The 24,976-nt window shown below is 34.0% G+C and overlaps 2 protein-coding genes and 1 long non-coding RNA gene across 6 annotated transcripts in view; 1 reads left to right on the top strand and 2 right to left on the bottom strand.

Annotated features, from left to right (window-relative positions):
- Positions 1-14,217, bottom strand: part of LOC144092603 (uncharacterized) — a 22,456-nt gene extending 8,239 nt beyond the window's left edge. Inside the window, exon 1 of the long non-coding RNA XR_013306094.1 lies at positions 13,384-14,217. This is a non-coding gene — a long non-coding RNA (uncharacterized LOC144092603). The remainder of the gene's footprint in view (positions 1-13,383) is intronic.
- The window catches only part of ly75 (lymphocyte antigen 75), a 37,484-nt gene extending 21,878 nt beyond the window's left edge, over positions 1-15,606 (top strand). For all 3 annotated transcript variants that reach the window (XM_077625209.1, XM_077625217.1, XM_077625201.1), the window contains exon 35: positions 13,613-15,606. In XM_077625209.1, coding sequence (XP_077481335.1) covers positions 13,613-13,794 — 182 coding nt within the window. In that variant the 3' untranslated portion in view covers positions 13,795-15,606. The remainder of the gene's footprint in view (positions 1-13,612) is intronic.
- Positions 14,630-24,976, bottom strand: marchf7 (membrane-associated ring finger (C3HC4) 7). Of its 2 annotated transcripts, none has more exons than XM_077625337.1 (11): positions 24,837-24,976; positions 22,158-22,373; positions 20,730-20,864; positions 20,462-20,642; positions 20,199-20,396; positions 18,936-19,638; positions 18,651-18,853; positions 17,737-17,840; positions 17,575-17,670; positions 16,709-16,757; positions 14,630-16,626 (listed from the first exon to the last, which is right to left on the bottom strand). In XM_077625337.1, exons 2-11 carry the CDS (start codon positions 22,359-22,361, stop codon positions 16,547-16,549), a joined length of 1,953 nt encoding a protein of 650 aa, XP_077481463.1. In that variant the 5' UTR covers positions 22,362-22,373; positions 24,837-24,976; the 3' UTR covers positions 14,630-16,546. The 2 variants fall into 2 exon arrangements, with proteins under 2 accessions (XP_077481463.1, XP_077481472.1); XM_077625346.1 differs by having other exon boundaries at positions 22,158-22,376; positions 24,837-24,966.

Below are 24,976 nucleotides of genomic sequence, written 5' to 3'. Positions count from 1 at the left end.
AAAAATGACATAGTATAGTAAGGCTTTTTTTCTTAAAAAACGACAGTATAGTAAGGCTTTTTTTTATTAAAAAAACAACATAGTATAGTAAGGCTTTTTTTTCTTAAAAAACAACATAGTATAGTAAGGCTTTTTTTCTTAAAAACGACATAGTATAGTAAGGCTTTTTTTAAATTAAAAAAACGACATAGTATAGTAAGGCTTTTTTTGTTAAAAAAACGACATAGTATAGTAAGGCTTTTTTTAAATTAAAAAAACAACATAGTATAGTAAGGCTTTTTTTCTTAAAAAACAACATAGTATAGTAAGGGTTTTTTCGTAAAAAAAACGACATAGTATAGTAAGGCTTTTTTCGTAAAAAAACGACATAGTATAGTAAGGCTTTTTTCGTAAAAAAACGACATAGTATAGTAAGGCTTTTTGTTAAAAAAACGACATAGTATAGTAAGGCTTTTTTTGTTAAAAAACGACATAGTATAATAAGGCTTTTTTTGTTAAAAAACGACATAGTATAGTAAGGCTTTTTTTATTAAAAAAATGACATAGTATAGTAAGGCTTTTTTTGTTAAAAAACGACATAGTATAGTAAGGCTTTTTTTATTAAAAAAATGACATAGTATAGTAAGGCTTTTTTTCTTAAAAAACGACAGTATAGTAAGGCTTTTTTTTATTAAAAAAACAACATAGTATAGTAAGGCTTTTTTTTCTTAAAAAACAACATAGTATAGTAAGGCTTTTTACGTAAAAAAACGACATAGTATAGTAAGGCTTTTTTCGTAAAAAAACGACATAGTATAGTAAGGCTTTTTTCGTAAAAAAACGACATAGTATAGTAAGGCTTTTTTTATTAAAAAAACGACATAGTATAGTAAGGCTTTTTTTGTTAAAAAACGACATAGTATAGTAAGGCTTTTTTTATTAAAAAACGACATAGTATAGTAAGGCTTTTTTTATTAAAAAAACGACATAGTATAGTAAGGCTTTTTTTGTTAAAAAACGACATAGTATAGTAAGGCTTTTTTTATTAAAAAACGACATAGTATAGTAAGGCTTTTTTTCTTAAAAAAACAACATAGTATAGTAAGGCTTTTTTTCTTAAAAAACTACATAGTATAGTAAGGCTTTTTTTCTTAAAAACGACATAGTATAGTAAGGCTTTTTTTAAATTAAAAAAACGACATAGTATAGTAAGGCTTTTTTTGTTAAAAAAACGACATAGTATATTAAGGCTTTTTTTTAATTAAAAAAACAACATAGTATAGTAAGGCTTTTTTTCTTAAAAAACAACATAGTATAGTAAGGGTTTTTTCGTAAAAAAAACGACATAGTATAGTAAGGCTTTTTTCGTAAAAAAACGACATAGTATAGTAAGGCTTTTTTCGTAAAAAAACGACATAGTATAGTAAGGCTTTTTGTTAAAAAAACGACATAGTATAGTAAGGCTTTTTTTGTTAAAAAACGACATAGTATAATAAGGCTTTTTTTGTTAAAAAACGACATAGTATAGTAAGGCTTTTTTTATTAAAAAAATGACATAGTATAGTAAGGCTTTTTTTGTTAAAAAACGACATAGTATAGTAAGGCTTTTTTTATTAAAAAAATGACATAGTATAGTAAGGCTTTTTTTCTTAAAAAACGACAGTATAGTAAGGCTTTTTTTTATTAAAAAAACAACATAGTATAGTAAGGCTTTTTTTTCTTAAAAAACAACATAGTATAGTAAGGCTTTTTACGTAAAAAAACGACATAGTATAGTAAGGCTTTTTTCGTAAAAAAACGACATAGTATAGTAAGGCTTTTTTCGTAAAAAAACGACATAGTATAGTAAGGCTTTTTTTGTTAAAAAAACGACATAGTATAGTAAGGCTTTTTTTATTAAAAAAACGACATAGTATAGTAAGGCTTTTTTTATTAAAAAAACGACATAGTATAGTAAGGCTTTTTTTGTTAAAAAACGACATAGTATAGTAAGGCTTTTTTTATTAAAAAACGACATAGTATAGTAAGGCTTTTTTTATTAAAAAAACGACATAGTATAGTAAGGCTTTTTTTGTTAAAAAACGACATAGTATAGTAAGGCTTTTTTTATTAAAAAACGACATAGTATAGTAAGGCTTTTTTTCTTAAAAAAACAACATAGTATAGTAAGGCTTTTTTTCTTAAAAAACTACATAGTATAGTAAGGCTTTTTTTCTTAAAAACGACATAGTATAGTAAGGCTTTTTTTAAATTAAAAAAACGACATAGTATAGTAAGGCTTTTTTTGTTAAAAAAACGACATAGTATAGTAAGGCTTTTTTTTAATTAAAAAAACAACATAGTATAGTAAGGCTTTTTTTCTTAAAAAACAACATAGTATAGTAAGGCTTTTTTCGTAAAAAAAAACGACATAGTATAGTAAGGCTTTTTTCGTAAAAAAACGACATAGTATAGTAAGGCTTTTTTCGTAAAAAAACGACATAGTATAGTAAGGCTTTTTGTTAAAAAAACGACATAGTATAGTAAGGCTTTTTTTCTTAAAAAACGACAGTATAGTAAGGCTTTTTTTGTTAAAAAACGACATAGTATAGTAAGGCTTTTTTTATTAAAAAAATGACATAGTATAGTAAGGCTTTTTTTGTTAAAAAACGACATAGTATAGTAAGGCTTTTTTTATTAAAAAATGACATAGTATAGTAAGGCTTTTTTTCTTAAAAAACGACATAGTTTAGTAAGGCTTTTTTTTTATTAAAAAAACAACATAGTATAGTAAGGCTTTTTTTCTTAAAAAACAACATAGTATAGTAAGGCTTTTTTCGTAAAAAAACGACATAGTATAGTAAGGCTTTTTTCGTAAAAAAACGACATAGTATAGTAAGGCTTTTTTCGTAAAAAAACGACATAGTATAGTAAGGCTTTTTTTGTTAAAAAAACGACATAGTATAGTAAGGCTTTTTTTATTAAAAAAACGACATAGTATAGTAAGGCTTTTTTTGTTAAAAAACGACATAGTATAGTAAGGCTTTTTTTATTAAAAAACGACATAGTATAGTAAGGCTTTTTTTATTAAAAAAACGACATAGTATAGTAAGGCTTTTTTTGTTAAAAAACGACATAGTATAGTAAGGCTTTTTTTATTAAAAAAATGACATAGTATAGTAAGGCTTTTTTTCTTAAAAAACGACATAGTATAGTAAGGCTTTTTTTTTAATTAAAAAACAACATAGTATAGTAAGGCTTTTTTTCTTAAAAAACAACATAGTATAGTAAGGCTTTTTTCGTAAAAAAACGACATAGTATAGTAAGGCTTTTTTCGTAAAAAAACGACATAGTATAGTAAGGCTTTTTTCGTAAAAAAACGACATAGTATAGTAAGGCTTTTTTTGTTAAAAAAACGACATAGTATAGTAAGGCTTTTTTCGTAAAAAAACGACATAGTATAGTAAGGCTTTTTTCGTAAAAAAACGACATAGTATAGTAAGGCTTTTTTTGTTAAAAAAACGACATAGTATAGTAAGGCTTTTTTTATTAAAAAAACGACATAGTATAGTAAGGCTTTTTTTATTAAAAAAACGACATAGTATAGTAAGGCTTTTTTTGTTAAAAAACGACATAGTATAGTAAGGCTTTTTTAATTAAAAAACGACATAGTATAGTAAGGCTTTTTTTATTAAAAAAACGACATAGTATAGTAAGGCTTTTTTTGTTAAAAAACGACATAGTATAGTAAGGCTTTTTTTATTAAAAAAACGACATAGTATAGTAAGGCTTTTTTTCTTAAAAAACGACATAGTATAGTAAGGCTTTTTTAAATTAAAAAAACAACATAGTATAGTAAGGCTTTTTTTCTTAAAAAACAACACAGTATAGTAAGGCTTTTTTCGTAAAAAAACGACATAGTATAGTAAGGCTTTTTTCGTAAAAAAACGACATAGTATAGTAAGGCTTTTTTCGTTAAAAAACGACATAGTATAGTAAGGCTTTTTTTTTAAAAAAACGACATAGTATAGTAAGGCTTTTTTTATTAAAAAAACGACATAGTATAGTAAGGCTTTTTTTGTTAAAAAACGACATAGTATAGTAAGGCTTTTTTAATTAAAAAACGACATAGTATAGTAAGGCTTTTTTTATTAAAAAAACGACATAGTATAGTAAGGCTTTTTTTGTTAAAAAACGACATAGTATAGGAAGGCTTTTTTTATTAAAAAAACGACATAGTATAGTAAGGCTTTTTTTCTTAAAAAACGACATAGTATAGTAAGGCTTTTTTCGTAAAAAAAACGACAGTATAGTAAGGCTTTTTTCGTAAAAAAACGACATAGTATAGTAAGGCTTTTTTCGTAAAAAAACGACATAGTATAGTAAGGCTTTTTTTGTTAAAAAAACGACATAGTATAGTAAGGCTTTTTTTATTAAAAAAACGACATAGTATAGTAAGGCTTTTTTTGTTAAAAAACGACATAGTATAGTAAGGCTTTTTTTATTAAAAAACGACATAGTATAGTAAGGCTTTTTTTATTAAAAAAACGACATAGTATAGTAAGGCTTTTTTTGTTAAAAAACGACATAGTATAGTAAGGCTTTTTTTATTAAAAAAACGACATAGTATAGTAAGGCTTTTTTTCTTAAAAAACAACATAGTATAGTAAGGCTTTTTTTTAATTAAAAAAACAACATAGTATAGTAAGGCTTTTTTTCTTAAAAAACAACATAGTATAGTAAGGCTTTTTACGTAAAAAAACGACATAGTATAGTAAGGCTTTTTTCGTAAAAAAACGACATAGTATAGTAAGGCTTTTTTCGTTAAAAAAAGACATAGTATAGTAAGGCTTTTTTTGTTAAAAAAACGACATAGTATAGTAAGGCTTTTTTTATTAAAAAAACGACATAGTATAGTAAGGCTTTTTTTGTTAAACAACGACATAGTATAGTAAGGCTTTTTTTATTAAAAAACGACATAGTATAGTAAGGCTTTTTTTATTAAAAAAACGACATAGTATAGTAAGGCTTTTTTTGTTAAAAAACGACATAGTATAGTAAGGCTTTTTTTTAATTAAAAAAACGACATAGTATAGTAAGGCTTTTTTTCTTAAAAAACGACATAGTATAGTAAGGCTTTTTTTTAATTAAAAAAACAACATAGTATAGTAAGGCTTTTTTTCTTAAAAAACAACATAGTATAGTAAGGCTTTTTTCGTAAAAAAAACGACATAGTATAGTAAGGCTTTTTTCGTAAAAAAACGACATAGTATAGTAAGGCTTTTTTTAATTAAAAAACGACATAGTATTGTAAGGCTTTTTTTCTTAAAAAAACGACATAGTATAGTAAGGCTTTTTTTAATTAAAAAAACAACATAGTATAGTAAGGCTTTTTTTCTTAAAAAACAACATAGTATAGTAAGGCTTTTTTCGTAAAAAACGACATAGTATAGTAAGGCTTTTTTCGTAAAAAAACGACATAGTATAGTAAGGCTTTTTTCGTTAAAAAACGACATAGTATAGTAAGGCTTTTTTTTGTTAAAAAAACGACATAGTATAGTAAGGCTTTTTTTATTAAAAAAACGACATAGTATAGTAAGGCTTTTTTTGTTAAACAACGACATAGTATAGTAAGGCTTTTTTTTATTAAAAAACGACATAGTATAGTAAGGCTTTTTTTATTAAAAAAACGACATAGTATAGTAAGGCTTTTTTTGTTAAAAAACGACATAGTATAGTAAGGCTTTTTTTATTAAAAAAACGACATAGTATAGTAAGGCTTTTTTTCTTAAAAAACGACATAGTATAGTAAGGCTTTTTTTAAATTAAAAAAACAACATAGTATAGTAAGGCTTTTTTTCTTAAAAAAACAACATAGTATAGTAAGGCTTTTTTCGTAAAAAAACGACATAGTATAGTAAGGCTTTTTTCGTAAAAAAACGACATAGTATAGTAAGGCTTTTTTTGGTAAAAAAACGACATAGTATAGTAAGGCTTTTTTTATTAAAAAAACGACATAGTATAGTAAGGCTTTTTTTGTTAAAAAACGACATAGTATAGTAAGGCTTTTTTTTATTAAAAAACGACATAGTATAGTAAGGCTTTTTTTATAAAAAAAAACGACATAGTATAGTAAGGCTTTTTTGTTAAAAAACGACATAGTATAGTAAGGCTTTTTTCGTAAAAAAACGACATAGTATAGTAAGGCTTTTTTCGTAAAAAAACGACATAGTATAGTAAGGCTTTTTTTTAATTAAAAAAACAACATAGTATAGTAAGGCTTTTTTTCTTAAAAAACAACATAGTATAGTAAGGCTTTTTTCGTAAAAAATAACGACATAGTATAGTAAGGCTTTTTTCGTAAAAAAACGACATAGTATAGTAAGGCTTTTTTCGTAAAAAAACGACATAGTATAGTAAGGCTTTTTGTTAAAAAAACGACATAGTATAGTAAGGCTTTTATTATTAAAAAAACGACATAGTATAGTAAGGCTTTTTTTGCTAAAAAACGACATAGTATAGTAAGGCTTTTTTTATTAAAAAACGACATAGTATAGTAAGGCTTTTTTTATTAAAAAAACGACATAGTATAGTAAGGCTTTTTTTGTTAAAAAACGACGTAGTATGGTAAGGCTTTTTTTATTAAAAAAATGACATAGTATAGTAAGGCTTTTTTTCTTAAAAAACGACATAGTATAGTAAGGCTTTTTTTAATTAAAAAAACAACATAGTATAGTAAGGCTTTTTTCTTAAAAAACAACATAGTATAGTAAGGCTTTTTTCGTAAAAAAACGACATAGTATAGTAAGGCTTTTTTCGTAAAAAAACGACATAGTATAGTAAGGCTTTTTTCGTAAAAAAACGACATAGTATAGTAAGGCTTTTTTTGTTAAAAAAACGACATAGTATAGTAAGGCTTTTTTTTATTAAAAAAACGACATAGTATAGTAAGGCTTTTTTTATTAAAAAAACGACATAGTATAGTAAGGCTTTTTTTGTTAAAAAACGACATAGTATAGTAAGGCTTTTTTTATTAAAAAACGACATAGTATAGTAAGGCTTTTTTTTATTAAAAAAACGACATAGTATAGTAAGGCTTTTTTTGTTAAAAAACGACATAGTATAGTAAGGCTTTTTTTATTAAAAAAACGACATAGTATAGTAAGGCTTTTTTTATTAAAAAAACGACATAGTATAGTAAGGCTTTTTTTCTTAAAAAACGACATAGTATAGTAAGGCTTTTTTTTAAATTAAAAAAACAACATAGTATAGTAAGGCTTTTTTTATTAAAAAACGACATAGTATAGTAAGGCTTTTTTTTATTAAAAAAACGACATAGCATAGTAAGGCTTTTTTTCTTAAAAAACGACATAGTATAGTAAGGCTTTTTTTTAATTAAAAAAACAACATAGTATAGTAAGGCTTTTTTTCTTAAAAAACAACATAGTATAGTAAGGCTTTTTTCGTAAAAAAAACGACATAGTATAGTAAGGCTTTTTTCGTAAAAAAATGACATAGTATAGTAAGGCTTTTTTCGTAAAAAAACGACATAGTATAGTAAGGCTTTTTTAAATTAAAAAACGACATAGTATAGTAAGGCTTTTTTTCTTAAAAAACGACATAGTATAGTAAGGCTTTTTTTTAATTAAAAAAACAACATAGTATAGTAAGGCTTTTTTTCTTAAAAAACAACATAGTATAGTAAGGCTTTTTTCGTAAAAAAAACGACATAGTATAGTAAGGCTTTTTTCGTAAAAAAACGACATAGTATAGTAAGGCTTTTTTCGTAAAAAAACGACATAGTATAGTAAGGCTTTTTTTGTTAAAAAAACGACATAGTATAGTAAGGCTTTTTTTATTAAAAAACGACATAGTATAGTAAGGCTTTTTTTATTTAAAAAACGACATAGTATAGTAAGGCTTTTTTTGTTAAAAAACGACATAGTATAGTAAGGCTTTTTTCGTAAAAAAATGACATAGTATAGTAAGGCTTTTTTTCTTAAAAAACAACATAGTATAGTAAGGCTTTTTTTTATTAAAAAAACAACATAGTATAGTAAGGCTTTTTTCTTAAAAAACAACATAGTATAGTAAGGCTTTTTTCGTAAAAAAACGACATAGTATAGTAAGGCTTTTTTCGTAAAAAAACGACATAGTATAGTAAGGCTTTTTTCGTAAAAAAACGACATAGTATAGTAAGGCTTTTTTTGTTAAAAAAACGACATAGTATAGTAAGGCTTTTTTTTATTAAAAAAACGACATAGTATAGTAAGGCTTTTTTTATTAAAAAAACGACATAGTATAGTAAGGCTTTTTTTGTTAAAAAACGACATAGTATAGTAAGGCTTTTTTTATTAAAAAACGACATAGTATAGTAAGGCTTTTTTTTATTAAAAAAACGACATAGTATAGTAAGGCTTTTTTTGTTAAAAAACGACATAGTATAGTAAGGCTTTTTTTATTAAAAAAACGACATAGTATAGTAAGGCTTTTTTTCTTAAAAAAACGACATAGTATAGTAAGGCTTTTTTTCTTAAAAAACGACATAGTATAGTAAGGCTTTTTTTTTAATTAAAAAAACAACATAGTATAGTAAGGCTTTTTTTATTAAAAAACGACATAGTATAGTAAGGCTTTTTTTGTTAAAAAATGACATAGTATAGTAAGGCTTTTTTTTATTAAAAAAACGACATAGCATAGTAAGGCTTTTTTTCTTAAAAAACGACATAGTATAGTAAGGCTTTTTTTTTAATTAAAAAAACAACATAGTATAGTAAGGCTTTTTTCGTAAAAAAAACGACATAGTATAGTAAGGCTTTTTTCGTAAAAAAATGACATAGTATAGTAAGGCTTTTTTCGTAAAAAAACGACATAGTATAGTAAGGCTTTTTTAAATTAAAAAACGACATAGTATAGTAAGGCTTTTTTTCTTAAAAAACGACATAGTATAGTAAGGCTTTTTTTTAATTAAAAAAACAACATAGTATAGTAAGGCTTTTTTTCTTAAAAAACAACATAGTATAGTAAGGCTTTTTTCGTAAAAAAAACGACATAGTATAGTAAGGCTTTTTTCGTAAAAAAATGACATAGTATAGTAAGGCTTTTTTCGTAAAAAAACGACATAGTATAGTAAGGCTTTTTTAAATTAAAAAACGACATAGTATAGTAAGGCTTTTTTTCTTAAAAAACGACATAGTATAGTAAGGCTTTTTTTAATTAAAAAAACAACATAGTATAGTAAGGCTTTTTTTCTTAAAAAACAACATAGTATAGTAAGGCTTTTTTCGTAAAAAAAACGACATAGTATAGTAAGGCTTTTTTCGTAAAAAAACGACATAGTATAGTAAGGCTTTTTTCGTAAAAAACCGACATAGTATAGTAAGGCTTTTTTTGTTAAAAAAACGACATAGTATAGTAAGGCTTTTTTTATTAAAAAACGACATAGTATAGTAAGGCTTTTTTTATTTAAAAAACGACATAGTATAGTAAGGCTTTTTTTGTTAAAAAACGACATAGTATAGTAAGGCTTTTTTCGTAAAAAAACGACATAGTATAGTAAGGCTTTTTTCGTAAAAAAACGACATAGTATAGTAAGGCTTTTTTTGTTAAAAAAACGACATAGTATAGTAAGGCTTTTTTTGTTAAAAAAACGACGTATAGTAAGGCTTTTTTTATTAAAAAACGACATAGTATAGTAAGGCTTTTTTTTATTAAAAAAACGACATAGTATAGTAAGGCTTTTTTTGTTAAAAAACGACATAGTATAGTAAGGCTTTTTTTATTAAAAAAACGACATAGTATAGTAAGGCTTTTTTTCTTAAAAAACGACATAGTATAGTAAGGCTTTTTTTTAATTAAAAAAACAACATAGTATAGTAAGGCTTTTTTTCTTAAAAAACAACATAGTATAGTAAGGCTTTTTTCGTAAAAAAATGACAGTATAGTAAGGCTTTTTTCGTAAAAAAACGACATAGTATAGTAAGGCTTTTTTCGTAAAAAAACGACATAGTATAGTAAGGCTTTTTTTATTAAAAAAACAACATAGTATAGTAAGGCTTTTTTTATTAAAAAACGACATAGTATAGTAAGGCTTTTTTTGTAAAAAAACGACATAGTATAGTAAGGCTTTTTTCTTAAAAAATGACATAGTATAGTGAGGCTTTTTTTAATTAAAAAAATGACATAGTATAGTAAGGCTTTTTTCGTAAAAAAACGACATAGTATAGTAAGGCTTTTTTGTAAAAAAACAACATAGTATAGTAAGGCTTTTTTCTTTAAAAAAATCGACATAGTATAGTAAGGCTAAGAAAGTCGGAGAATAAATCTGACTTCTGATTCTTCTCCTAGTTATTGCTGTGGTCCAGTGGCAAAAATATTGGTTCAGAACTTGAGGTGGGAATCAGGAGTGAGTTCAATTCCACTCTTTGCAATTCTCAAATTGTTTATTGAGATAATGAAAAGGATAAATATAACTTCCAATCACTTCATTTCAGAAGTCACTGTGGTCCAGTGGCAAAGACAATGGGTCAGAACTTCAGGTGGACTCCAGTTCAAATCAGGAGTGAGTTCAATTCCACTCTTTGCAATTCTCAAATTGTTTATTGAGGTAATGAAAAGGATAGATATAACTTCCAATCAGATCATTTCAGAAGTCACTGTGGTGCAGTGGCAAAGACAATGGGTCAGAACTTCAAGTGGACTCAAGTTCAAATCAGGAGTGAGTTCAATTCCACTCTTTGCAATACTCAAATTGTTTATTTAGGTAATGAAAAGGATAAATATAACTTCCAATCATGTATAGGCGGGCCGCCTCGTGGTGTAGTGGGTAAGTCACCTGCCTGCGACGTGGGTGTCGAGGGTTCACGTCCCGGTGTCGCCAGTCAACGACTGTATGGTGTCGGCAGTCGGCCGAAGGCCGACTGTCGAACACCACCAGGAACCCCCCCTCCCAACTGTCTTCCGGTCAGCCGAAGGCTGACCGGAAATATTGTTTTGCTGAAAAAAATGACTAAGTCTTTATTTGAATGAAAAAAGGATTACCCATTTACTGAACTACTAGTGTAGTGATTAGTCAAACGAGAGCGGGATTCGAACCCCATCTCCCACATGGCAGTCAAATCCACTAACTTGAGGTCTGTCTGACCCATTGTCTTTGCCACTGGACCACAGCGACTTCTGAAATGACATGATTGGAAGTTATATTTATCCTTTTCATTACCTCAATAAACAATTTGAGATTTGCAAAGAGTGGACTTGAACTCACTCCAGATTTGAACTTGTGTCCAACTTCAATTTCAACCCATTGTTCTTGCCACTGGACCACAGTGTCTTCTGAAATGATGCGATTGGAAGTTATATTTATCCTTTTAATTACCTCAATAAACAATTTGAGAATTGCAAAGAGTGGAATCAAACTCACTTCTGATTTGAAGTTGAGTCCACCTGAAGTTCTGACCCATTGTCTTTGCCACTGCACCACTGTAAAGTTGGAAGTTATATTTATCCTTTTCATTACCTCAATAAAAAATTTGAGAATTGCAACGAGTGGAATTGAACTCACTCCTGATTCCCACCTCATGTTCTGACCCAATGATTTTGCCAGTGGACCACACCAACAACTAGAAGGTGAAGAATCAGAAGTCAGATTTATTCTCCGACTCTCTTAGCCTTACTTGCTATGTCATTTTTTAAAGAAAAAAAGCCTTACTATACTATGTCGTTTTTTAAGAAAAAAAGCCTTACTATACTATGTCGTTTTTTAAGAAAAAAAGCCATACTATACTATGTCGTTTTTTAAAGGAAAAAAGCCATACTATACTATGTTGTTTTTTAAAGGAAAAAAGCCATACTATACTATGTCGTTTTTTAGGGGGAAAAGCCATACTATACTATGTCGTTTTTTAGGGAAAAAGCCTTCCTCTACTATATCGTTTTTCAAGAAAAAAAGCCATGCTATACTATGTCATTTTTTTAGGGGAAAAAAGCCATACTATGCTATGTCGTTTTTTTAGGAAAAAAAGCCTTACTATACTATGTCGTTTTTTAAGAAAAAAAGCCTTACTATACATGGTCTTTTTTAAACAAAAAAGCCTTACTATACATGGTCATTTTTTAAGAAAAAAGCCTTACTATACATGGTCTTTTTTGTAAATAAAAAGCCTTACTATACTATGTCGTTTTTAAAGACAAAAAAGCCTTACTATACTGTGTCGTTTTTAAAGAAAATAAGCCTTACTATACTATGTCGTCTTTAAAGAAAAAAGCCTATACTATGTTGTTTTTTAAGAAAAAAGCCTTACTATACTATGTCGTTTTTTACGAAAAAAAGCCTTACAATACTATGTCGTTTTTTTTAAGAAAAAAGCCTTACAATACTATGTCATTTTTTAAGAAAAAAAGCCTTACTATACTATGTCGTTTTTTTACGAAAAAAGCCTTACTATACTATGTCGTTTTTTAAGAAAAAAAGCCTTACTATACTATGTTGTTTTTTTAAGAAAAAAAGCCTTACTATACTATGTCGTTTTTTTACGAAAAAAGCCTTACTATACTATGTCGTTTTTTAAGAAAAAAAGCCTTACTATACTATGTTGTTTTTTTAATAAAAAAGCCTTACTATACTATGTCGTTTTTTTAAGAAAAAAGCCTTACTATACTATGTCGTTTTTTAAGAAAAAAAGCCTTACTATACTATGTCGTTTTTTTAATAAAAAAGCCTTACTATACTATGTCGTTTTTTAAGAAAAAAGCCTTACTATACTATGTCGTTGTTTTAATTTTAAAAAAAGCCTTACTATACTATGTTGTTTTTAAGGGAAAAAAGCCTTACTATACTATGTCGTTTTTTACGAAAAAAAGCCTTACAATACTATGTCGTTTTTTTTAAGAAAAAAGCCTTACAATACTATGTCATTTTTTAAGAAAAAAAGCCTTACTATACTATGTCGTTTTTTTACGAAAATAGCCTTACTATACTATGTCGTTTTTTAAGAAAAAAAGCCTTACTATACTATGTTGTTTTTTTAATAAAAAAAGCCTTACTATACTATGTTGTTTTTTAAAGGGAAAAAGCCTTACTATACTATGTTGTTTTTTAAAGAAAAATAGCCTTACTATACTATGTCGTTTTTTAAGGAAAAAAAGCCTTACTATACTATGTGTTTTTAAGGAAAAAAGCCTTACTATACTATGTCGTTTTTTACGAAAATAGCCTCACTATACTGTCGTTTTTTTAAGATAAAAAGCCTTACTATACTAAGTCGTATTTTTTTAAAGAAAAAAAAGCCTTACTATACATGGTCGTTTTTAAAGAAAAAAAAAGACCATGTATAGTAAGTCTTTTTTTACTATCGATGATTATGTCTTAAATTAAAAAATAGGATTAACGCCACATGGTCATTTTTAGGGAAAACAAAAAACACTTACTATACATCCGGGTTGGCCAAGTCCAGTCCTCGAGAACCGCTATCCAGTCTGCTTTCCAGGTTTCCCTCCACCAATAACACACCTGAATTAAATCATCGGGATCGTTATCAAGCTTGTGAACAGCTTCCTGACGACTTGATCATTTGATTCAGGTGTGCTAGAGGAGGGAGATACAGAAATGTGCTTGGGCGGCCATTTTAAAGTGTTTTCTTCCCGCTTTTGGCGTCAGGTGCTTCCCATTACCGGACGTCATCGGGCCTGTTGGCGGGCATCGTGCTTGCGCTGGTGCTGGCCACCGCCGTCGCCTTTGTGGCTTACAGGAAGAGGCGTGGCCTCTTGACCTCCACCGTGCGCTACAGGAGGACGGCCGACCAGTCGGACACGGCCAGTATTCTGACGGAAGCCGATTGAGGAAAGGATTTCCTCGTTTTACGGGCGCTTCCGCCAAATGGCACCGGATTGCTTCCGCCGTACTCGTCTGCAGCGTTTGGCGAAAATTGAGCGGCCACTGTTTACGGCCAGGGACTCGTTTCGAAAAAAATAATAATAATAACGGTCCCATGGGATATCTGTCGTCATCGATGGCAGTAAAATGCTTTTTTGTTTTGTTTCCAATTGCACTGATGTATGATTATTTCAGGTTGTTGAAATATTTGTTGGAAGTCTTCATGCCTGAATTTAGATGGAAGAAATACACGGAAAGTATAAGAGGAATGCACAAAAGGGTTAAATACAGCCAAAAAAAAGAGCCAAAATTGAGAACATTTTGAAATAAAAATAATTTAAAGAAGAAAAACTCATTTTAAATATTTTTTTAAATGCCTAAAATAAATAGGGAAAAATATTACATTACTTTAAACAGTTTTAATTTTGATTTTTGTCATTTAGGATTTATCAGTTTCATATTTAGTTAAGCAAAAAGGGATATTTTTCAAAAATTAAGAATTTTGAAGTTGTTTTTTTTTTTTTACAATATTTTGGCAAAAAAGGAACAATTTATGAAACAGAACAATTCATTTTATTTTTAGCCTCAATTTTAGCTGTACTTTTCCAACTTACCTTGTTTTTTCTAACCAAAATTGAGAAAATTTTGAATTAAAAATAATTTTAAAAAGAAAAACTCATTATTTTAAATTAAAAAAAATAATAATAATAATAATAATAATGCCTAAAATAAATAGGGAAAAAATATTACATTACTTTAAATCAGTTTTAATTTTGATTTTTGTCATTTAGGATTTATCTGTTTCATATTTAGTTAAGCAAAAGGGATAATTTTCAAAAATTAAGAATTTTGAAGTTTTTTTTACAACATTTTGGCAAAAAAGGAACAATTTATGAAACAGAACAATTCATTTTATATATTTTTTGCCTCAATTTTAGCTGTATTTTTCCAACTTACCTTGTTTTTTCCAGCCAAAATTGAGAAAATTTTGATTTAAAAATAATTTTAAAAGGGGAAAAATTCAATATTTAATTTTTTTTTTAAATGCTTAAAATAAAAAGGGAAAAATACTTAATTCCTTTAATCTTTGTTTTAATTTTGATTTTTGTCATTTAGGATTTTCTATTCTGTTTTGTTTATTTCCCTTGTTTTACATTTAGTTAATGAAACAAATGTAACAAAAAGCAAAGGGATATTTTTCAAAAATTAAGAATTTTAAAGTTTTTTTTTTTTTAACTAAAATATTTGGACAAAAAAGGAACAATTTATCAAACAACCATTAATTTTCTATATTTTTCTTTTTTCAAATTTTCTCAATTTTAGCTGTATTTTTCCAACTTACCATGTTTTTCTTTCCAACCCTTTTCTGCATTAACATACTGAAAAGTTCCTCCAATACTTTTTGGTGTAACGCTCAAATGTAAATTCTGGCTTGGAGGAGTTCAGCGTCCCCTTAACGGACATTTACGCTTATTTTTGATGGCGTGTGAAAAGAACAATGTCCCTTGGGGGCATTTTGAAAAGACACGGACGCCAGTCAAGCCAAATCGGGTCGGGTCAGGTCACTGGAAAAGCTTTGGCCAGAGTTCGAGGTCAAGCGCCACCCACTGTTGGGATGCACTTGAATACACTGAGCAAGAATGCACTTTAAAACATTTTTACAAAGCTTTGTACTGTACCGTTCATTGCCAAAGACGCTTGTCAACGTCCCGCTCGAGATTTGTTTTTGTTTTTCTCTTGTTTACGGTTTGCGGTTCAATAAATGTTCCTTCTCTTGTCATGCTCGTTTGCCTTCACCTTTTTATCACCCATTAATTACCTAAATATTTTTGGGGGGGGGACTTGGCACATTAGATTGGACGTCGACTAGTGATTAAATACAAATAGGTGTATTTGGACTTTTTTGTTGTTTTAAAATCACCTTTATTTTCTTAATGAAGCACACTATCAAATCAACACAGAAACGTAAAGAATAGCCAAACAACCCCCCGCAAAATAAGGCGCAATTTACTCGGCACCCTTTTTTTTTGCCTAACATTGGAGCACTTTGTTGCGTTTTTAAATTCGACAACGCCGAAGCATTCGGACGGCGTATTCGGCCCAAACAAAGAAAAGAAAAAAACTAAACATTAAAACTGAGAAAAAAAATAATCACAATATTTCCAGAATTAAGTCGGAAAAAGTTGTAATAGGACGCATTGCGGCTCATTTAGCTAAGCTAACGGCTATTTACTTTCCGTAACGCCGAAACCAAAAAATCCAAGGCCGCTAATATTTGAATAATCTTTACATTTTTTTTTTTCAAGATTAGATGTAGATGTGCCAAAAAAAGATTTGTGTAAGCGATTGGAAAAATACAGCCTGGCGAAATGCTGGCTAGCTAAATTAGCCTGGATGCTTGCATACATATAACGTAGTAAACGTCTCTTATCTCGTAGTATTAGATAAAAATGACTTTTTCATCATTTTTTTCAAGTGACGACATTTGACTAAATTATCGTGCTATTGCGAGTTTAATGTCTGACTTTTGTCAGTTGTTTTTTTTTCTTTGCTTGGCCAAAATACTCCGTCATAGAAAGAAGTACACTAGCGTACTTTAAAACAAAAAGGGGGGAAAACAAAACAAAAACAAAACAAACAAAAAAATCAAGGTGGAGCAACACGGCAATACCGTTCAACTTTGCATATCCGGAACTCAAATATCACGTCAGCGTCCGGTCAGTCCTCGTCGTTGAGGTCGTCGTCCAGGTCGGAGAAATCGATGGAAGGTCGGCCGTCGTCTCCTACTAGCGGAGAATCTGTGTTTGAAAAACATGCAAAAAAATAAATAAACGGGTCAGCGCTAAGTCAATCTTTCCATCCTGAAAATGGGTGACCTACTTTCCAGGTTGTCCATTTGCTCTGGAAGAATTCTGCCCAGGTCGAATAACTGTGAGGGGCAAAAAAACAATATGGATAAATGGATACCTTGACATATTTAATAATACAGTGGTACCTCGTCATACGACCGCTCGTCATACAAAATTCTAGTCTTACGAGGGAAATTTCGATCGAATAATTCGCCCGTCATGCGATCAAAATTTCGTGATGCGACCAAGCCACGTCTTTTTTGCATCTCTTTCGTGTATAACAATATTTACGAGCACTGAACGATTTATTCAGACGAGTTTCGACCAGGAAACGCACAACGCGCATGCGCGGGCAAAAAGAGGGCTTTCTGGGTAATGAAGTATACTCGTGCACACAACACCCATAGCCAATGGCAACCTTTCTCAGAATAAAACTTCATTACCCACAATCAATACGTGGGTAGGCTGTTCTTCCTTCCTTAGCCTGTTAGCTCCCGCGATCGCTCATTCAAGACTACTTCTCGTTGGTGCGTTATCCTATTGTGAGGACATTTGTGTGCATTATTTTGGGAATATTTGGAAGGGAAGACAAAAGCAAACAACCCTCGATAGGTTGCATCAGAAAGTCAGGGTGGAGGCGGGGCCAATAGAGCCAACCCGGAAGTATCAAAATGTCAAAGAAAATTTGAATGAAGTTTAGTGTAAAGTTAGATTAAACTTATTTTTGAGTGTGTCTGCATCATAATCCAAGTTCATTTCAATTAGTTTATGTTATGTTACGAGCGCGTTGCCATGCAAAACAACTGCCGACAGCAAAATAGGACTCAGTGTTCTCGGCTATAATAAAATGAAAAATCAAATACATTAAATTCAGTTAAGAAGAGGAAATGTGCTCACCCCCGCGGCGTCCAGGACGTCGGAGAATCTCTGCTCGAAGAACTCCAAGAGGACCACCAGGTAGAGACCGCTGCTGACAAAGTTGTCATAATCCAACTGCGGAGGCAGGACAGACGTGTCAGGGCCCCGCCCACCGATCGGCCCGGCGTTGCCCACGCTGACCTGCGCCCGCGTCCTGTGCAGCTGGCGCACATCAAAGTTGTCCACGTCCAAGCGCAATTCGGCCTTGCAGAGTTCGCAATGGACCACGCCCTCCAAACTCGTGCCTGAAAGCAAAATCAGGCACCATCGCTTGTTTTTCAAAGTAAAAGCGGAGATTGGCAAATATCACATGAGCGGAAAGGGGAACGTTTGGCATTTTTAAAAAGAAGACTAAAGTGACTTGTTTCAGATAGAATTGCAATGTCATTCATTCTTAAGTGAATTTTAAAAATGGAAAACAGAAAAAGAAATTGACATTTTGAAAATATTCACCACTGTCCATTTTGGAGTCACGATGAAGCGCTGACATTTTTCTCCAGGAAAGCAGTCATTGATAAGACGACGCATATAAGCCGCACTCTTAAAATGCCCTTAAAATTGTCAAATTTTACAATTTCTCGCGTATAAGCCGCACCCTTAAAATTGTTGAATTTTACAATTTTTTACGACTTTTGGTCGCCGGACGTTTGGTCGCCGGGCAACCAAACGTCCGGCGACCAAACAAGGTAAAACAACACGGTCTACACATCAATAAAAGCCAACAATGGCCATGAGCAGTTTCACTGAGCCGACGTGTGAGTGTAGAAGAAAGAGTTTGTATGTACATGCGTTGTCCCTTTAAGAAGCGACGTCAGTCAGGGTCTTAACAAGTTCTCCAAAAAAAAAAAAAACAATAAAAGTCCGGGAAATTTGGAGCTTTTCTTTAGCCTAATAATGACTAGGGCATTAAGTAAGACTAAATAGTCATTCCCAGTTTCTATTTAGGGAATTTGAGCAACAATTTTAAATGGTAATTATCAATAACCTTTCGGGCGACCAAACGTCTGGTGACCAAACGTCCGGCGACCAAACGTCCGAGTACCGGCTGCTGGTACCTGAGGCAATTTTGGAGCACAGCCATCTCTTGATGCAGTCCCGATGGACGTACTGCAGGCTCCCGGTGCATCGGCAAGGCTGGATCAACGGGTTGGACGCCGCCGCCCTCGTCGTCGCCGCCCCCGCCGCCGCCGATTGCTCTCCCGCCTGACAGATGCGGCACAAATCGCCCTCGTCCTCGTCAGAATCTTCCTGCAGCAGTCTGGTAACCCAAAAGGGGGGCAAAAGTAAGACCGGGGTGAACCAAAACGGGCAAAAGTGCCGGCTAGACCGACGCCAACGACCTCTCCTTGATGAGGCGGAGCTTCTCCTCCTGGCTGTCGACGGCGCAAACCGGCGACTTGTCGCCCGCCGTCTTTTCCAGCCGCGTGGCCCGCCGCCGCAACATCAGGTCCACCAAATTCTCCCGGGTCGTCGGCGGCGGCGGCAACTCGTCTCCCTCCGGTCGGCGACCAGGGCCGGGGGGGCGGGGCTCGGGAGCGGCCGCCCCCCGCCGCTCCTCGTCCCCGCCGCCGTCGTCCTCGCGCCCGGCCGCGCTACGCTCCGGGTCGTCCCGCCTCCTCAGCAAGCGGCGGGTAAACCCCGGCGGACGCTCTTCCCGTCTCTCCGGGGGTGGGGAGGGGTCTCCGCCGCTCGTGGCCGGGAATCGACGGCGGCCGACGGGGGCCGGCTCGCCGTCCGCCCGCTGGTCGCCGGGCGGGGACTCTCGGCCGTGCCGGGACGAGAGGAAGGCGGAGAGAAAGCGGCGTCCGTTGGCGTCGCGCCGCGGAGGCGGCGAGGGTTCCGCCCGGCGGGGGGACGACGCCCCCTCGGGCGAGAGGCGGCCGTACGAGGCCTTCAGGAAACGAGACGAGGGTCGGATTTTGTCGTCCACTTGGCGGTAGGCGGAGGCGGAGCTGGCGGCGCTATCCCGGGCGCAGGACAAGTAGGACGGGTCCTTGGGACGCGCTCCTTGGGCGTAAGCCGAGGTCAGGCGCTCCGTCGGATCTGCAAAGCGCAAACTGATCAACTAAAAAGTTTGCTGGCCTGGATTAGGACCTCAAACAGTTTTGCACCATCCTCAATAAAGATAAAATTAAAAACGGACATCATCGCGTGACAACAACAAAAAAAACGCATCGGGCAGGGGGAAAAATAACCAAAAAAATTGATGCATTTAAGAAAACATTCTTTTAAAACACATCATTTTCTAAACTGGGGGGGAGGGGTGCTGGAGCCTATCGCAGCTAACTACTAGCCAATCACAGGGCACAAGTAAACAGACAACCAATCATAGCTAGGGGCCATTTAAGGTGTCTAATTAGCCTAGCATGGAAATTAGAATAGTAGCAGTGCTTTCCTCCCACATAGCAAAAACATGCATGCTAAGCTAATTACACGCTAAATTGTCCTTAGCTATGATTGGTTGTCCTTTGTCTCCCTGCGATTGGCTGGCTACCCATTCAGTTTGTCCTCCGCCTGATGACTGAAGTCAGCTGGGATAGGCTCCAGCACCCCCGTGAAGAATGGGCAAGAGGAGTAAAAAAAAAAAAAAAAAAAGCACTTACACAGAGATGACGCGATATCCTGGATTCTGGCAGGCCTCTCTCGCCCGCCGCGAGTCTCCGCCTCCCGACTCGCCGAAGGGCGCGGCAGAAAGTGCCCGGGGCGCCGAGACGGCTCCGGCGGCGGCGGCTCGACGGCCGCGGACGCCGAAGGGCGCGGCAGAAAGTGCCTGGTTCGCCAAGACGACTCCGGCGGCTCGCCTGTCGCGAGACGGCAAAATGTCACGGGCGGAACGAGAAAATCCGCCGTTAGCCGTTTCGCTTACCGCGGATACCGTGCCCGGAGCGGAGGCTTCCCGCCAGCGAGGCGGCGGAGGAGGAAGAGGAAGAAGAAGTGGTTTTGGGGCACAGCCACCTGCTGCTGTAGGCCATCTTGGCCCGTTTATTCTCGCCATCGTCCACGGCGCTCAACGGGCCGGAGCGGACGCTTCGCCCGTCCGAGTCGGCCTGCGCAAACGGGGAGGGGAAAGGTTTGGGTTGTGAAACGCTGGCGAGTGGGGGGGGGGGGGGGGGGTCGGGGTCGGACGGTCCTACCGGTCGATGGCCGCCGGCTAGCGCCCGTTCCGCCGAGGCGCCGTGGTGGGATCGTCCCGACACGGCGAGAGAGAGGCGCAACTTCCAGTTGCTGCTGCCGTAGTCTCTGGAAGTGGAACTCAAAAGGCCGGGACTCTGTCGACAAAGTCAACGAGATGCGGGTGATCAATCGTAAAAGGAAATTCAAAAATAAATACTGTATTTTCACGACTATAAGGCGCGCATAAAAGTCAAAAAAATTCTCCAAAATAGACAGGGCACCATATAATCCAGTACGCTTTATATATGGACCAATACTAAAATTGTAATCACGATCAAATAAAATAAATCAGTCGATAGGACAACTACGGAAAGCAGCCCCCGACTCTACTATTTTCCCGTAGATAAAGTACTGCGCAGTGACTGCTGGGATATAGAGTTCTTAATACACCCAGTTCTTCAATACAGTTAGCATGACGGCGACCACACTAATTTGGTGCTGGCCGTCATTGCGGCTGTATTTACAAAAGAAATCCTGCCGCTAAATAACTCGGAGCTTGCCGTCATTCCCGAAGGCTTAAGAACTACAACCGCGGGCGTTTTGGAAGACTCATTTGGGCAATTGTTTAATTTGGACACAGAAAATGAGGACTTTGATGGATTTGTGGGTGATGATGACGTGAGTAAGTTGTAAAATGTCTAAATAAAGTACACGCGAGAAATTGTCAAATTCAACCATTTTAAAGCAATTTCAAGGGCGAGGGGCAGCTTTTAAGTGAGAAAATACGGTACATCAAATCAAGAAGGGGGAAAAATGTAAATAAAAACAACAACAAATAGGAACTCCATTAAAAAATGTAAACAGGAAGTGCTAAACACTGGGAATTTACATTATCGTCTATAGCTCAAAAAGCTTTGGGAGGCAACATTGAAAAAATTTAAAGGATAAAAAAATTTAACTAGTTTTTAAATAAAGAAATTAAAATACAAAGTGGAAAAGACAGGGAATATAAATGATGAGACAGATATAATTTAAAAGGCATCATAAGCATACAAAAACGATGACTGAAAAAGATAAAAAGTACAATAAAAATGGAAAAGCTAAATAAAAAATTGTAAAGTGACAGAAAATTAACCAACACATTTGAGATTAAAAATATTTGGGAAAATATGAAATTTGATCAAAATTCTCTTATTCTTCAAATGTATTTTGTGTCATTTGTACTTTAAACTTTCATCACGGATTATTTTTTACTACTTTTAACCGTGATTTCCATTGAATGATTTCTTTCAGTCCAGTCATTTTTTTACGAAATAAATATATTATATTATTATATAAGATTAAATTGACGTACTCTTTTCCTCCAATACTCTTCCATTTAAAAAAAAAAGTAGATTCAATCCCGACAACACAAAATCAGGGCAAAAATATCGGAAAAGTTGTCCTACCTTCACATCCACGTCGGATTTGTACGAGGACAGCCTGGAGAAGCGATCGTGACGAGCCGCCGTTTCCCGCCCGTATCCCGCCGTCGTCGTCGTCTCCCGACCGTAGCCCGCCGTCGTCGCCGAAAAAGCCGAGCCGGCCGCGGAAGCGCGGGACGATCTGGAAGCGGAGAGGCCGAAGGGAAGCCCGCGAGACCTGGACTCCATCTGGGACGCTTTCTGCTGCCGTGAGAAAACATTTCAAAAGCTTTCTGGGACTAGGGGGCGGGGCCTCCGCCGTCGCAACCTGTTCCGCTCGACAAAAGCGTCACGAGGCTCTTGGTGGAAATCACCAGGAAACATTCTTTGCGTCCGGTAAACGCTTCCATCGAATTCAACTCGCTACCGCCGGGTGACTTTAAGTGCCGCCTTGGTTGCCATTGATGACGCAACATTATTTTTCTTTAACCCATTTCCAACACCACAAACTTTTAATCACCCCCAACACCCGCCAATAAGTTAATACAGACGCTCCCCTACTTACGAACGAGTTAGGTTCCGAGTGATTGTTCATAAGTTGAATTTGTTTGTAAGTTGATTCAGTGCTATATTTTGTATTATAATTGATGTTTAAGGCCAAGACATGAATAAATACTAAAGCAAGGGTGTCAGACTCGGGTTGGTTCGCGGGCCGCGTTAACGTCAACTCGATTTCACGTGGGCCGGACCATTTTAGATATAATATTTAGATATATTTTTTATAAATTGATTAAAAAAACTGTATTAAAAGCCCTGAACATTCCATTTTTTATAGATCTAAAACAATCTTTATTTTAGCTTTTTTAAATATATTTTTAGATTTTACAAAATTATTTTTGAACTAAAAACACAAAAGAATGGATTAAAAAATTACAATTATTGATTTAAAAGGGGGAAAATCAGGACATTTAATATATATATAGACTCTTCATTTTAATTTGATCCTAAAAACAGAAAGTCGCCACTCATGATTGACTTTCCCGGGCCACACAAAATGATGCAGCGGGCCAGATTTGGCCCCCGGGCCACCACTTTGACACATGTACTAAAGGCACTACATATTTGATGACGCATTTAATGACTTGTTTATTTGACGCTGCCACCGCTGGTCCTCCCGTTAAAAGCTAAGTTAAGTTAAGTTAAGACATCGGGTTGACGGTGTGCTGTTACTGGTGACGCACATGTAACCGTTCGTCCACCGGACTTACCGTCAGTCTATTTTTGGCGACGCTCAACTCAAATAGCAGCTCACCCAGCACAACATTATTATTTTTCTTAACTCTTTCAGTTCCATTGATGACTTAGCCGTGTTTTTTTTAAATTACTTAAACACGAGTAGATGTCTACTTCAAATAAATTGAACATCTACACCCCCATTTTTCCCTTATTTGAGCAAAGCTATCCAGAATTAATGGAATAGATTGTTAGCAAATGTTAGCAATGTTTTTGCCAAGCAGTTGTGCAGCACAAAATAAGGTTGTGAATAAAGTATGTTTAAATATTTGCTTTTCTTTTTTTTTAAGTACAATGTGATCAATCACGCTTTGTTGGTTGTCATTTTGTCAACTTTTAGATTGTTTTTTTTCTCATGCTGTGTAAAGATTGTTTCACTAGAGTAAATATAAAGTATAGCACTATGTTTGGTAAAGAATGTCAGGTTAATCTTCATATTTGTCATCCTTAACTCTTTCACTTCTGCTGATGCTTATTCAATTTTAAAGGCTGCCGTATTTATGATAATAAACTTCCAATTCAGTTCATCATCATTGGTGGGCATTGAGATAAAAAGGAAGATAAATACATTTAAAAAATGATCATTTTTACTCGATCTGCCGAAAATGACGCGATTGGATCCGATTTCCGATTTTGTGGGATCGAAAACATTTCTTGATTTACGGTTGTCTCAATCAATTCCATTCATTTTTTTTTTAATACAGCTAACAACTTTGATGTGACTCACTACACTAATCGCTTTGATTACCTTTCCAATATGGTTGCCGACTGATTCCTCACAAAATAAACAGTCAATACAAGTTTTCTTTCAAAACAAAACATAATCAATGAGTTTTCTGATTAAACAACCTGATAGCGATTAACTAATTGGTGAAAATATGACCTCTTAAACGCTGGAATTTAAAACCTGCGCCCACTGCGGCCATTTGTGGAACGATAAATCAGGTTAAAAACCACAACATGTGGCACTTTATAGTTGGCATGACTTGCAAATTTCCAGTGTTGACAAAAACAACAACATTTTCAAGGTTGCAGTAACAAAACAAAGCAACGATTAGTGTTCGTTCGACTAGTAAATTCGCTTCAAGGACATGAATAATAGAATTAACTTTTATTTTTGTGCCCGTCAAATTTAACACGCCTTATAACAAATGTTAAGCAACGTTATTAGTTCAACTGCCATTGATATTAAGAGTAAGCTTCGTGTAAATAAACCCAAAAAAGCTATTTGCTTTGAATTGAGATTAGCTCCCAACGTGGAGCTACGAATAAGGAAAGCTATGTTGACAGGAGCGCTGCCAACGTGCTAGCTTAGCATTGCTAGCACAGCGCTAACTCGACAACGCTTCCAAACGACGACTTATATTCATTCGTGTCTTAATTTAATGAACACATATAAACATGAAAATGAGCATAAGGTGGCTGCCTCACCGTAATTTTCCTGTTGTTGCGGAGAAAGCAGTGTCCTTCTGGTGGTGAATTGCTTGCGAGAGGCAGAATGCCAGGAAGTCACGTGAGTAGGTATAAATAGCGTGGACGTCTACGGGTACTTGGATGTAACCCTACACGGT

This window comes from Stigmatopora argus, chromosome 2 (genome assembly GCF_051989625.1).
Source record: "Stigmatopora argus isolate UIUO_Sarg chromosome 2, RoL_Sarg_1.0, whole genome shotgun sequence".
NCBI lineage: Eukaryota > Metazoa > Chordata > Actinopteri > Syngnathiformes > Syngnathidae > Stigmatopora > Stigmatopora argus.
This window is presented reverse-complemented; position numbering and strand designations above follow the sequence as displayed.

What these genes read in the sequence shown, in the direction of transcription:
- marchf7 (XM_077625337.1), bottom strand. Translation starts at nt 22,361, where the DNA reads ATGGAGTCCAGGTCTCGCGGGCTTCCCTTCGGCCTCTCCGCTTCCAGA. An exon ending in TAGCCGGCGGCCATCGACCG is followed by an intron (nt 20,643 to 20,729) that starts GTAGGACCGTCC and finishes CCGTTTGCGCAG; the next exon opens with GCCGACTCGGACGGGCGAAG. An exon ending in CTCCGCCTCATCAAGGAGAG is followed by an intron (nt 18,854 to 18,935) that starts GTCGTTGGCGTC and finishes TTGGGTTACCAG; the next exon opens with ACTGCTGCAGGAAGATTCTG.